The 13,505-nt window shown below is 40.5% G+C and overlaps 2 protein-coding genes across 7 annotated transcripts in view; one reads left to right on the plus strand and one right to left on the minus strand.

Moving 5' to 3' along the window:
• Positions 1 to 20: 20 nt before the first annotated feature.
• Positions 21 to 9,361, minus strand: LOC109890645 (CCR4-NOT transcription complex subunit 9). 4 transcript variants are annotated; one of them, XM_020482615.2, is made up of 8 exons: positions 8,877 to 9,361; positions 8,228 to 8,407; positions 7,997 to 8,112; positions 7,765 to 7,874; positions 7,473 to 7,582; positions 1,367 to 1,465; positions 1,161 to 1,252; positions 21 to 914 (listed from the first exon to the last, which is right to left on the minus strand). In XM_020482615.2, exons 1-8 carry the CDS (start codon positions 8,892 to 8,894, stop codon positions 746 to 748), a joined length of 894 nt encoding a protein of 297 aa, XP_020338204.1. In that variant the 5' UTR covers positions 8,895 to 9,361; the 3' UTR covers positions 21 to 745. The 4 variants fall into 4 exon arrangements, with proteins under 4 accessions (XP_020338204.1, XP_020338203.1, XP_031680337.1 ...); XM_020482614.2 differs by having other exon boundaries at positions 21 to 926; positions 8,877 to 9,027; XM_031824477.1 differs by lacking the exon at positions 8,877 to 9,361 and adding an exon at positions 8,684 to 8,719.
• Positions 9,362 to 10,983: 1,622 nt separating this feature from the next.
• LOC109890646 (formimidoyltransferase-cyclodeaminase-like) overlaps positions 10,984 to 13,505 on the plus strand; it is a 31,061-nt gene continuing 28,539 nt past the window's right edge. For 2 of the 3 annotated variants that reach the window (XM_031824481.1, XM_031824480.1), the window contains exons 1-2: positions 10,986 to 11,191; positions 11,555 to 11,698. In XM_031824481.1, coding sequence (XP_031680341.1) covers positions 11,138 to 11,191; positions 11,555 to 11,698 — 198 coding nt within the window. In that variant the 5' untranslated portion in view covers positions 10,986 to 11,137. Of the gene's footprint in view, positions 11,192 to 11,554; positions 11,699 to 13,505 lie in introns of all 3 variants that reach the window. The other variant, XM_031824482.1, reaches the window with a different exon arrangement.

Below are 13,505 nucleotides of genomic sequence, written 5' to 3' on the forward strand. Positions count from 1 at the left end.
AGACAGGGCCAAGGCTCAAATGGGGGGGTCCCTTATCTGTTAACACTGAAGCACGCCAACACGTTTACCTTGCAGCAACCTCTGTAATATACACAACACAGAAGCAGCTGGATTTCAGTTGATTTCCATTCACTAGCCTATTTGAGATGTGCATATCTATAACACATGCATGTAACTACAAAGCAGTTACTTTGTAATATGTTATTACACAAGAGAAAGTATGCAACATAAACAGTACCGCATACGTCAAGGTGTAACATTTTACTCTGTCGTATACTTCAATCTCAGAACACTTAGTGAAAAATTTCCTTGAGAAAAAATATAGAACTAATAGTTTGAGGACAAGTGAAAACGCATCCATATACTTCTGGAGATAGGGCAGACAGTTTGATCTGAATGAAAGATACTGTGAGAAAACGGCTGAGTAGAGGTCTTTCATTCAATAGTCTTTCTTCACAAAATATGCAGCCCTTTATGAGACCGTCTGTCATTCAAACTGGTGGCTTTTTCCTGTTTCTGGAAGCTGGGTCCTTGCTGGTGGGTATCACTCAGTGCAGCTGCATGGTAAGTAGGGTTGCAAAATTCCAGTAACTTTGGAAAAATACCCAGGTTTTACATAAATCCCATTTGGAAAATTCCCACATTTTCTGATTATTCCACACGGATTCCAGGAAAGTCTTCGTAAACCTGGGAATCATGGGAAAGTTACCATAATTGTGCAACCCTGCTGGAGAAGTGAGAGGAGCTACTGTGTGGGCAGAGGGATGCCCCTGGGGTCTGTGACTTGGCCTTCCTGTAAGTTCTTCACCAGCTGTGCCAACCAGCGTTTGGTGGTGGTGTCGTCTTTCAAGACCTGGGCAAACGTGGTATCTTTAAGCTGGTCTGGTAGACACTGACGGAGGGCCTCTCGGGCTCTGGTGTGGGGGCAGAGGTGAGAAAAACAAAGTCATGTTAGTTATGATAGTGAGTAAGTCACTATCAGCAGAATCTATTATCTATCCAGATAAGACCATGACCACATCCACTGTTTTCAGTGCCCAACATCATTTCCCCAATATGTTTTTTTAGTAATTCCTTGAAAATTGCTTCAAAAACACTGAAGGAATGAACGCAGGCTAAATGAGACAAGCAACAGCGGGTCGAAGAGTTGATTTCAATACCTGGAGTTGTCTGAGAGGCGTAGGTAACAGCGGACAACATGTTTCAAAAGACGAGCAGAGGGCTCTTTGGAGAGCTGAAGAACCATTTTGCCCTGAAAGAGAGACAAAAAATATATTTTTTTAAAAACTTTTTAAAAAATTATTCAGGAAGCAACCAGTGTCTAGAAAAGTATAATATTTTGAATATTGGTTAACCTTGAACTTACAAGTATCATGGCCACATGGGAGAAGCGTTCATACGTTTGGCAAATGTATGCCAGCCCTGTGTCATCAAGTAGGATTTTCTGTAGTATAAAAGTTGCTACCTGTCGGACAAAAAAATTTGGGTTGAAATTAGTGATGATATGACATTTTTGGCCGATACCGTTATCTGATATTTTCCATGCAAAAAAACAAAAACAATACTGATAACCGATATTCAAATTTTTAGCGGCCTTTTAAGCATTCTAGTACAGTTAAATAGTTAACACACACACACATGGACGCAGCAGTCTAAGCCACTGCATCTCAGTGCAAGAGGCGTCACTACAATCCCTGGTTCGAATCCAGGCTATATTACATCCGACCGTGTTTGGGAGTCCCATAGGTCGGGGCACAATTGGCCCAGCGTCATCCAGGTTTGGCCGGGGTAGGCCGTCATTGTAAATAATAATGTTCTTAACGGACTTGCCTAGTTAAATAAAAGGTTACACACACAGACCAAAAGGTTATTTTGGTGGCATTTACGTAGGTCCCTATTACCAGTAAAACATAATCAAAACCACTTTCTTTCACTTACTTGCTGTGCTGTTTCGTTGTTCACTTGTTTCATTCTCAACAAGGATTTCTATGGAACGCCGTTTGGGTCTTTGCGTGTCAAAAAAGAAACACGTCAAATAACACTATTTGACGTTTCAAATAACATGACGTATTCTGTTTCTGTAGCTATAGTTAGCTTGCTAACTATTTAGCTAGGTGTCATCTAAAATAACCCTAATTTATGAGACTGTTCTTATTTGATTAATGGTGATCAGACCCATCTATGTGAAGCCAACCACAATAAGGATTAGCCACAATAGTGGACTTTGCAGTTAGCCTTCAAAATAAAAGTATGGCATAATACAATTTATATTCATTTGCATCACTGCCAATGTCATACTTTTATATTGAAGGAAAACTGCAAATTCCACTATTGTGCCTAATCCTTGCGGTGGCTAGCTTCACGACACATAACTGGCTGCTTATAAAGTTAGCTTTGGGAAACAGGGTTAAGTAGCTAGATAGCTATTTATTTTCATGAACTGAAGTTCAATTTCAATAGGCGAACAACAAGTGGCAACCTAGCTAATACTTACTCACAAGGATTGCTAAATCATAGCTAAGAATAATAGTAATAATAGTAGTTTCTACTGGTCATTGTTTTCAGGCTGGTTGTATTGGTGCTAGCTAGATACCAAGCTAAAGTTAGCTATCCCAGAAGTTGCGGTCGAACAAATTATGCTTTATTACCAACGCGGTATTGTAAACAAATCGTAAGGGGCCAGTGTTTGCTTGTTTGCAGACTTTTTTTGTACAAATTTGACAGTGCTACTGTATCTTTTTTCACACGCAAAGACCCAAACAGCATTCCATAGTATGTATGTCGTGAAGCTAATAGCAGTGACGCTATTACTGTGTAACTCTGGTAGGGCAACATCTGAAAAATAGCGCACTTGGTAGTGTGTACCGGTGCTCGACCAGTCGGCGATTGCCAACATCACCCACGGCAGAGAACGGTTGATTGTCAAGGGCAATGAATGCCATTATCTTGGCTTTAATGGATTTCGCCTTTGAGTTGTCTCGCTGAAATTGTCTTACTCTTTCAATTGACTGCTCGATCCACACAGTAGACATTGCGGGCTAGCTTAGGAATGCTGTGTTGCACGTGTAGCGCAAAATTGTACGTGGTGTTATTACGTCATGTACCTACGTTATATATGTGTGCACGGTAGCTTTGACATCGGTTTTTAACGTCGGCGTTAAACTAGACATCGGGGTGATGCCGATATTGGCATTGTAGCTAATATTGGCCGATTTCGATATGTTCACCGATAAATCGTGCATCCCTAGTTGAAATACATTTATCTTTAGAGACAGAGAGAACGACAGAGAGAGAGCGTGCGAGAGACAGAGATCAGCTCAACGTAATTGAAGACTAACCACTTCTGGGAAAATTGGAAAATGCTAAACAAACAACACTAAGAATTATTTATCCAAAATGGAGATGTATGGGTAAACCACTTCTCCAATCTATTTGACTCTATAACAAAGAACAACAAAAACATATACATGATCAAATCTTATAATCAACTATTAAAAGACAACCAGAACCCACTGGATTCTCAAATTACCTTGAATGAACTACAGGACAAAATAAAAACCCTCCAACCCAAATAGGCCTGTGGTGTTGATAGTATCCTCAATGAAATGATCAAATATACAGACAAATTCCAATTGGCTATACTAAAACCCTTTAACATCAACCTTAGCGCTGGCATCTGTCCAATATTTGGAACCAAGGACTGATCACCCCAATCCACAAAAGTGGAGACAAATTTGACCCCAAAAACTACAGTGGGATATGCGTCAACAGCAACCTTGAGAAAATCCTATATATTTATCATTAACAGCAGACTCATACATTTCCTCAGTGAAAACAATGGACTGAGAAAATGTCAAATTGTCTTTTTACCAAATTATCGTACGACAGACCACGTATTCACCCTGCACACCCTAATTGACAAACAAACCAAAACAAAGGCAAAGTCTTCCCATGCTTTGTTGCCTTCGAAACCTTCGACTCAACTTGGCATGAGGTGGTGTTGGGGGAAAAACATACGACATTATAAAATCCATGTACACAAACAAAAATTGTGCGGTTAAAATAGGCCCCCCCAAAAAAAACATTTCTTCCCACAGGGCCGTGGGGTGAGACAGGGACGCAGCTTAAGCCCCACCCTTTTCAACATATATATCAACGAATTGGCGAGGGCACTAGAACAGTCTGCCTCACCCTACTAGAATCTGAAGTCAAATGTCTACTGTTTGCTGATGATCTGGTGCTTCTGTCACCAACCAAGGAAGGCCTACAGCAGCACATAGATCTTCTGCACAGATTCTGCCAGACCTGGGCCCGGACAGTAAATCTCAGTAAGACCAAAATAATGGTCTCTCAAAAAAGGTACAGTCACCAGGACCACAAATACAAATTCCATCTAGACACAGTTGCCCTAGAACACAAAAAAACGATACATACCTTGGCCTAAACATCAGCACCACAGGTAACTTCCACAAAGCTGGAGACGATCTGAGAGACAAGGCAAGAAGGGAATTCTATGCCATCAAAAGGAAAGTAAAATTCGACATACCAATTAGGATCTGGCTAAAAAAATACTTGAATCAGTTATAGAACCCATTGCCCTTTATGGCTGTGAGGTCTGGGGTCCGCTCACCCACCAAGAATTTACAAAATTGGACAAACACCAAATTGAGACTGCATGCAGAATTCTGCAAAAAAATATCCTCCTTGTACAACATAAAACACCAAATAATGCATGCAGAGCAGATTTAGGCCAATACCTGCAAATTATCAAAATCCAGAAAAGAGCTGTTCAATTATACAACCACCTAAAAGGAAGAGGTTCCCAAACCTTCCATAACAAAGCCATCACCTGGGGCTCTGCTCACAAACACAAACAGACCCCACAGAGCCCCAGGCCAGCAACACAATTAGACCCAACCAAATCATGAGAAAACAAAGATAATTATTTCCAATGTGTCAGGTATTTAACAAAAAAACAGAGCAAACTAGAATGCTAGTTGGCCCTAAAAAAGACTGACTGACCCAAACTTAAGGAAAGCTTTGACTATGTACAGACTCAGTGAGCAGAGCCTTGCTATTGAGAAAGGCTGCCGTAGGCAGACCTGGCTCTCATGAGAAGACAGGCTATGAGCTAGAGGTCGACCGATTAATCGGAATGGCCGATTAATTAGGGCCGATTTCAAGTTTTCATTACAATCAGAAATCGGTATTTTTGGACACCTTTTTTTTTTACACCTTCATTTAACTTGACAAGTCAGTTAAGAACACATTCTTATTTTCAATGACGGCCTAGGAACGGTGGGTTAACTGCCTTGTTCAGGGGCAGAACGACAGATTTTTACCTTGTCAGCTCGGGGATTTAATTTTGCAACCTTACGGTTAACTAGTCCAACGCTCTAACCACCTGCCTTACACTGCATCCACGAGGAGCCTGCCTGTTACGCGAATGCAGTAAGAAGCCAAGGTAAGTTGCTAGCTAGCATTAAACTTCTTATAAAAGACAATCAATCAAAATCACTAGTTAACTACACATGGTTGATGATATTACTAGTTTATCTAGCGTGTCCTGCGTTGCATATAATCGATGCGGTGCGCATTCACGAAAAAGGACTGTTGTTGCTTCAACATGTACCTAACCATAAACATCAATGCCTTTCTTAAAATCAATACACAAGTATATATTTTTGAATCTGCATATTTACTTAATATTGCCTGCTAACATGAATTTATTTTAACTAGGAATATTGTGTCACTTCTCTTGCAACAGAGTCAGGGTATATGCAGCAGTTTGGGCCGCCTTGCTCGTTGCGAACTGTGTGAAGACTATTTCTTCCTAACAAAGACAGCCAACTTTGACAAACGGGGGATGATTTAACAAAAGCGCATTTGCAAAAAAAGCACAATCGTACCTAACCATAAACATCAACGCCTTTCTTAAAATCAATACACAGAAGTATATTTTTTAAACCTGCATATTTAGCTAAAAGAAATTCAGGTTAGCAGGCAATATTAGCCAGGTGAAATTGTGTCACTTCTCTTGCGTTCATTGCACGCAGTCAGGGTATATGCAACAGTTTGGGCCGACTGGCTCGTTACGAACTAATTTGCCAGAATTTTACGGAATTATGACATTACATTGAAGGTTGTGCAATGTAATAGCAATATTTAGACTTAGGGTTGCCACCCGTTAGATAAAATACGTTACGGTTCCGTATTTCACTGAAAGAATAAACGTTTTGTTTTCGAGATGATAGTTTCCGGATTCTACCATATTAATTACCTAAGGCTTGTATTTCTGTGTGTTATAATGTTATAATTAAGTCTATGATTTGATAGAGCAGTCTGACTGAGCGATGGAGGCACCAGCAGGCTCGTAAGCATTCATTCAAACAGCACTTTAGTGAGTTTAAGGAAAGCAGCTATTCGCAATGCTTCAAACATTGCGCTGTTTATGACTTCAAGCCTATCAACTCCCGAGATTAGGCTGATGTAACCGATGTGAAATTGCTAGCTAGTTAGTGGGGTGCGCGCTAATAGTGTTTCAAACGTCACTCGCTCTGAGACTTGGAGTAGTTGTTCCCCTTGCTCTGCATGGGTAACGCTGCTTCGAGGGTGGCTGTTGTCGATGTGTTCCTGGTTCGAGCCCAGGTAGGGGCGAGGGGCAAATAAATTCATGAAAAATACTACAATGTGATTTTCTGGATTTTTTTTCTCTCATTTTGTCTGTCATAGTTTAAGTGTACCTATGATGAAAATTACAGGCCTCTCATCTTTTTAAGTCGGAGAACTTGCACAATTGGTGGCTGACTAAATACTTTTTTGCCCCACTGTATATGAAATACAAATGGTAGAGAGAGAAATAGTCCTATAATTCCTATAATAACTACAACCTAAAACGTCTTACCTGGGAATATTGAAGACTCATGTTAAAAGCAACCACCAGCTTTCATATGTTCTCATGTTCTGAGCAAGGAACTTAAACCTACGTTTTTTTACATGGCACATATTGCACTTTTAATTTATTCTCCAACACTTTGCTTTTGCATTATTTAAACCAAATTGAAAATGTTTCATTATTTATTTGAGGCTAAATTGATTTTATTGATGTATTATATTAAGTTAAAATAAGTGTTCATTCAGTATTGTTGTAATTGTCATTATTACAAATAAAAAAACATGTAAAAAATAAATAAATAAATAATCGGCCGATTAATTGGTATCGGCTTTTTGGTCCTTCAATAATCGGTATCTGCATTGAAAAATCATAATCGGTCGACCTCTAACAGAGAGAGCTACAGAGAGAGAGAGAGAGCTACAGAGAGAGAGAGAGAGAGCTACAGAGAGAGAGAGAGCTACAGAGAGAGAGAGAGCTACAGAGAGAGCGAGCTACAGAGAGAGAGAGAGCTACAGAGAGAGAGAGAGCTACATAGAGAGAGAGCTACAGAACCAGAGCGCTACAGCGAGAGAGATACCGTTTTGGAAAGCTCACTGCCAGACTCCATTATGCGAAGGCACAGGGGAATGATTTCTGTCGTCAACAGGAAGTTGATCACTTCCTGCTCATCTGTTTTGACCAAGGCACCTGCCAATCAAACAGGAACAAGTTATAGAGAAACATACATGACACATACTGTATTGTCAAAGTAGTTGGATAATTTAATTACTTAGGCAATGACAACATCAGAGAGTGAGATAGAGAGAAGAAAAGACAGAGACAAGGCATCATAGCAATATAAGCACAAAAATGATATAAAGGATATTTACCGATGACTCCTAGGCTGGTGAGTCGGAGGTACTCAAATGGTCGTGTTTTGCTGACAGTGTGTAAGAAGGGGTACAGGAATAGAGGAATGTGTGCTGCCAGAAATGCTGATCTGTGAAAAACAACAGTACATAAGTTACACATTTCACATCATATAGAAGAAAATACTCTGACTGTTTTGGATAAGTGCACTGTTCAATTCAATCATGATGAGAGAGAAATCAAGGGACCCACCTTGTCTCTGGATGAGAGGCCACGCATTGCAGAAGTGCTAATGCATTGCATACTCTGTTGGACTGGTGAGCGGTGAGGGTTGGGGGGTTTATTGAGGGGTAGATGTTGACTATTTCCTATTTATGAAAGAGTATGAAGCGGGTCATCATCAAGTTTAGAGTCACACTCACAGAGGAAAACCATGCTCCATCTTGCTGGAGACTGGCCAGTTAGTGTCGTCCACAATCTTACCTGCAGGAGAGCAGCTATAGTCCCACAGGAGTGCCATAGCATTGGAGCCAAATCTGGCACGGACTCCCGTTTTTTACTGAGCTCGAGCAGGGCATTCTCGCGGGTCTCTGGGCTGGACAGCTCGTTGATCCACTGGTAGATCTTTTCCCTATCCACTTGGGCCAGAGCCGTGGTTACAGCCTGTTTTACAGGAGAGGTGGACACATTGAGCTAAATTGACATAGTGTTTGAATTAACAACTTGGCTAGCAATGGGTTTCTAGCCACCTGCATGAATGAATGAGTTAGCTAGGGAGCTAGCTGGCTGGCTACCGTACGGTAGCTAACAACTGTCAACAACAATATGTCAATTCACGTTACTGTCATGGATACAGTAACTTTCTCCCAAATAGTTCGCCACCATAGTTAGCTACCATAACTAGCTCATTCAAATGCATGTATTATCCAAACAGTTTACCACAAGAGGTTTTCGAAACATCTTTGTAACACGTTTAGCATTAGCTAGCTAATAGCAACTCTACTGGCCAAAGTCAGGACAGTAACTGGCCTTGTGCTAGCAAAAAAAAAAAAAAAAAAAAAAGCCTTGTGTAAGCTCTTGTTAACCTAGCTAGATAACGCTTGCAAGCTAGCAATATCGTTTGTGTACTTACTGCTCCTGTAGCCAGCATTCTATGCAGCGCTTGGATATTTTAGAAAAACGTTTCGTAAAATATAAAAATATGTTTCTGTTGTGAAAACAGGCAACGAATCTCGCGAGAGCGCAACTGCGTTCAACCTTTCAACTCAGACGTGCCTCAAGTGATCCGCGGGGAAAGTTTCGTGACTATTTCCGCCTTTTTCTGTTTTGGACCTTCAATATTATGCACTTGTTCGACATTGCAGCCGACAGTGGGCGACTCCCGAATGACAGATCTACAAATAATGATTATTATGATTATTATTTGTAGATAATTCAATCAGTCGGGATCCCGAGTGGCGCAGCGGTCTAAGGCACTGCATCTCAGTGCTAGTGGCGTCACTACAGACCCTGTTTCGATTCCAGGCTGTATCACAACCGGCCGTGTTTGGGAGTCATATGGTGGCGCACAATTGTCCCAGAGTTTTCCTGTTTAGGGTTTGGCTGGTGTAGGCCGTCATTGTAAATAAGAATGTGTTCTTAATTAAGTGACTTGCCTAGTTAAATAAAGGTTACATTTGAAAAAAGTCACATTTGACCTACAATGCTTCATGGATTTGAAGCTCTCCAACACGGCCAATATAATGAAATTCATATTTTCGATATGCTACCTCTTATCTAATTATATAGGAATTTGTGGAGTACTTTACATCTACTGGTGTATTTCATGGTTGTCATTTTTGTGCGTTTTGACTCCCATTACTACATGCATAAATATAAACCTTAGCTACATTGATAATAACAGAGTGGTAGTTTTTGATACTATTCATTTGATTTATACTCACAATTGTGAAGTGTGTACATAACATGAACACCCTTTTTCGGATGATCTGCATCCTACATATTGAGCAACTAAAGTTTGAGTTGATCACAGAGTGAAACAAGGAGTTAGACTTTCATTTTATTTCAACAATTATCTGTTTTTATTCATAGGCATTGAAGTTAATGTATGCCAATAGGACCAGGTAGTAGGAGGAGTGTTCCACTGCACCAATAAACGCTTACATATTTATCTGTTTAGTGCCCAGTTCTAAAAAAGCAGCTCAATCCATCCAGATCCCCTCTGTAGCATTACTCATTAACCAGTCCAGCCAACTGTATTTGTTTGTTTTGGGGGAGGATGATGTGATGCAACCATAGACAGGTGTTCATTAATTGATGTTAGTTAATCCTTCAACAGTTGGCTAGAACACAGTCCCTAGCACAGAAACAGGTTTCAGAAACACTGGGCTGGATAGCACAGCCTATAGCCTCAGTGGTTGCATCTTCAGCGTAACAAGACCAAAGCAGTAGGATACATCTTGTATAAAAACAAACTAGTTGACCTGTCAATGTGGGTAATAAGAATCGGCCTGCTTGACTGCTACTTAGCTGAGTAATGCTTTGATCACCTAGATCAATGCTGACTGCTGAGTATGTTTGACCATTATAGACTGTTTAATCCTTTGGATCAAAGGTCACAGAGGCTATAAAAGAGTCACTACTGCCATAGCTAATAATAACCAACATGGAGCTCTTTGATTCAGATTTAACTAATCATATTGGTGATGGTGCATATTTTGTGTACTATTTAGGAAACAGTGTTACTGGTACCAAAATGTTCAGAAACTCTGCATACCATAAATACAAGAGATGAATACACAATGAATGCAATATCGTAATGCAGCGGTGGGGCTAGATCTGTGCACCACTTCACATTTCAATCATAATTATTGAAATTGCCATCTCTGATCCTGAGATATCATCTAATGGGACTTAGCCAAGTGTTTACTATGGCTCTGGTGAGAACGCAGAGGTAACAGCTAGAGTGGAGAGTTCACCAGCTATCCGTCTGTCAGCTTGGATACTTCCTTTGATCATACTGGATTTATTCCTTCACCCTTCGCATCTGGTGCTCCAGTATTTAAGTCTAACCTATGGTGAATCAGGGATTTGTGTCTGTGAATGTTTCATGGGAGGCTGGCACCATCCGCACCAGGTCCTGGTAAATATTAGACTAGAGCAGCCTGGGAATCACTGCCAGCTGCCCTAGATAAGAGGACAATAGAGCAAGTTAATGATTCAACCAGTGTTACAGATGGACAGACTGCTTAAATGTCCCGTTTGGGGATGAAAAGACAGACTTGATGGGTTGGTGTGTGCTCGTGGAGCAGAGAGAAAGGGGGAATAAACGTATGCCTTAAATTGGTCTTATTCCTTGTCTCGGATTAACCGACTCTGTGATTATTACGCATCATGGCTAAGCTGGTGGAGTGTGTGCCCAACTTCTCAGAGGGCCGGAACAAAAAGGTGAGTAGGCATGGGAGATACAGAAAGTGGATTACCTGTTGGCATAGCAGAAGGAAACTGTTAGTAGTAGTCTGGTGTGATTAACACAATACACATGGTAGCTTTATATTGGTCATGTAAGAAGACTTTCTGTCTGAAACATCGATCTTGATTACCAATAAAAACAATATTTTACATTTTTCTACATTTACATATTTATATTTATGAATCAAGGGGGGCTCATGGAGACTGTGAATACCTAAGCAAACAAACAAGCCAATTCCAAACGATTTTACAGAATAATCTCAATCCTGAATGTGATCTCGAGATACAAACAAAATGTTTTCTGAAAATGTTTTAAGAGTCCATGTGACTTGCTTCCAGGTGATTGATGCAATAGCGGAGGCCATTTCCAGCACGGAGGGATGCAGTCTGCTCGACGTGGACCCTGGATCCTCCACCAACCGTACAGTCTACAGCTTCGTAGGCTCGCCCTGCCTTCCCACTCATATGGGACCAAACACTCAGGTAGGAGATGGAGAGTAAGAGCTAAAAAAGAGAGAGAAACTGTTGACCACTCACATGACTTAGTCAAACAGTTACTCTACCATTCAAAGTTTGGGGTCACTTAGAAATTTCCTTCTTTTTGAAAGAAAAGTACATTTTTTTGTCCATTAAAATAACATCAAATTGATCAGAAATACAGTGTAGACATTGTTAATGTTGTAAATTACTATTGTAGCTGGAAACGGCAGATTTTTTATGGAATATCTACATAGGCGTACTGAGGCCCATTATCAGCAACCATCACTACTGTGTTCCAATGGCAGGTTGCGTCAGGGCTTTCTGATGGCCATTCCAATACTTTGACTTTGTTGTCTTAAATACCTTTTGCCACAACTTTGGAAGTATTCTTGGAGTCATTGTCCATTTGGAAGACGCATTTGCGACCAAGCTTCAACTTCCTGACTGATGTCTTGAGATGTTGCTTCAATATATCCACATCATTTTCTTTCTTCATGATGCCATCTATCTCTGAATTGCACCAGTCCCTCCTGCAGCAAAGCACCCCCACAACCAGTTTTTCGTCAGCCATCAATTGTGCAAGTTCTCCCTCCATGGTTGGGATGGTGTTCTTCGGCTTGCAAGCCTCGCCCTTTTTCCTTCAAACATAACGATGGTCATTATGGCCAAACAGTTCTATTTTCGTTTCAGCAGACCAGAGGACATTTCTCAAAAAAGTATGATCTTTGTCCCCATGTGCAGTTGCAAACCGTAGTCTGGCTTTTTTTATGGCGGTTTTGGAGCAGTGGCTTCTTCCTTGCTAAGTGGCCTTTCAGGTTACGTCGATATAGGAATCGTTTTACTGTGGATATAGATACTTTTGTACCTGTTTCCTCCAGCATCTTCACAAGTTCCTTTGCTGTTGTTCTGGGATTGATTTGCATTTTTCTCACCAAAGTACATTCATCTCTAGGAGACAGAACGCATCTCCTTCCTGAGCGATATGACGGCTGCGTGGTCCCATGGTGTTTATAGTTGCGTACTATTGTTTGTACAGATGAACGTGGTACCTTCTGCCGTTTGGAAATTGCTCCCAAGGATGAATCAGACTTGTGGAGGTCTATAATTATTTTTCTGAGGTCTTGGCTGATTTCTTTAGATTTTCCCATGATGTCAAGCAAAGAGTTTGAAGGTAGGCCTTGAAATTCATCCACAGGTACACCTCCAATTGACTCAAATTATGTCAATTAGCCTATAAGAAGCTTCTAAAGCCATGACATCATTGTCTGGAATTTTCCAAGCTGTTTAAAGCCACAGTCAACTTAGTGTATGTAAGCTTTTGACCCACTGGAATTGTGATACAGTGAATTTTAAGTGAAATAATCTGTCTGTAAACAATTGTTGGAAAAATTACTTGTGTCATGAACTAAGTAGATGTTCTAACCGAATTGCCAAAACTATAGTTTGTTAGCAAGAAATGTGTGGAGTGGTTGAAGGACGAGTTTTAATGACTCCAACCTAACTGTATGTAAACTTCCGACTTCAACTCTATATCCTCACATTGAAGTGTTTTACAATTTTGTTTTCAAGACAACCAGGGATACACGTGGAACACAAAACAGGTTGACATAAACAGTTGCATTCATGAGTTTTATTGTCAATAAATGTCAATAAAAAATAAGGTCCACCAAGCAAAAACGTGATAAAAACGTTTTTTTATAAGAATGCTGCAAGTACAGATTGTTTGCTCAGTGGGAAATGAATAATTAGTCAGTGACAACAATGTGGAGTTTGGTGTTTGTGACAGCAACTATGTGAGCTTTTTACAGTA

Source organism: Oncorhynchus kisutch, linkage group LG5 (genome assembly GCF_002021735.2).
Source record: "Oncorhynchus kisutch isolate 150728-3 linkage group LG5, Okis_V2, whole genome shotgun sequence".
Lineage (NCBI taxonomy): Eukaryota > Metazoa > Chordata > Actinopteri > Salmoniformes > Salmonidae > Oncorhynchus > Oncorhynchus kisutch.

Bases quoted from the DNA above. Each gene is read 5' to 3' on its own strand.
- LOC109890645 (XM_031824476.1), bottom strand. From the start codon at position 8,704: ATGTTTCGAAAACCTCTTGTG. The intron at 8,113-8,227 runs GTAAGATTGTGG...TTTCATAAATAG, and splicing joins CTATAGCTGCTCTCCTGCAG to GAAATAGTCAACATCTACCC. The intron at 7,875-7,996 runs GTGGGTCCCTTG...TGTTTTTCACAG, and splicing joins GCCTCTCATCCAGAGACAAG to ATCAGCATTTCTGGCAGCAC.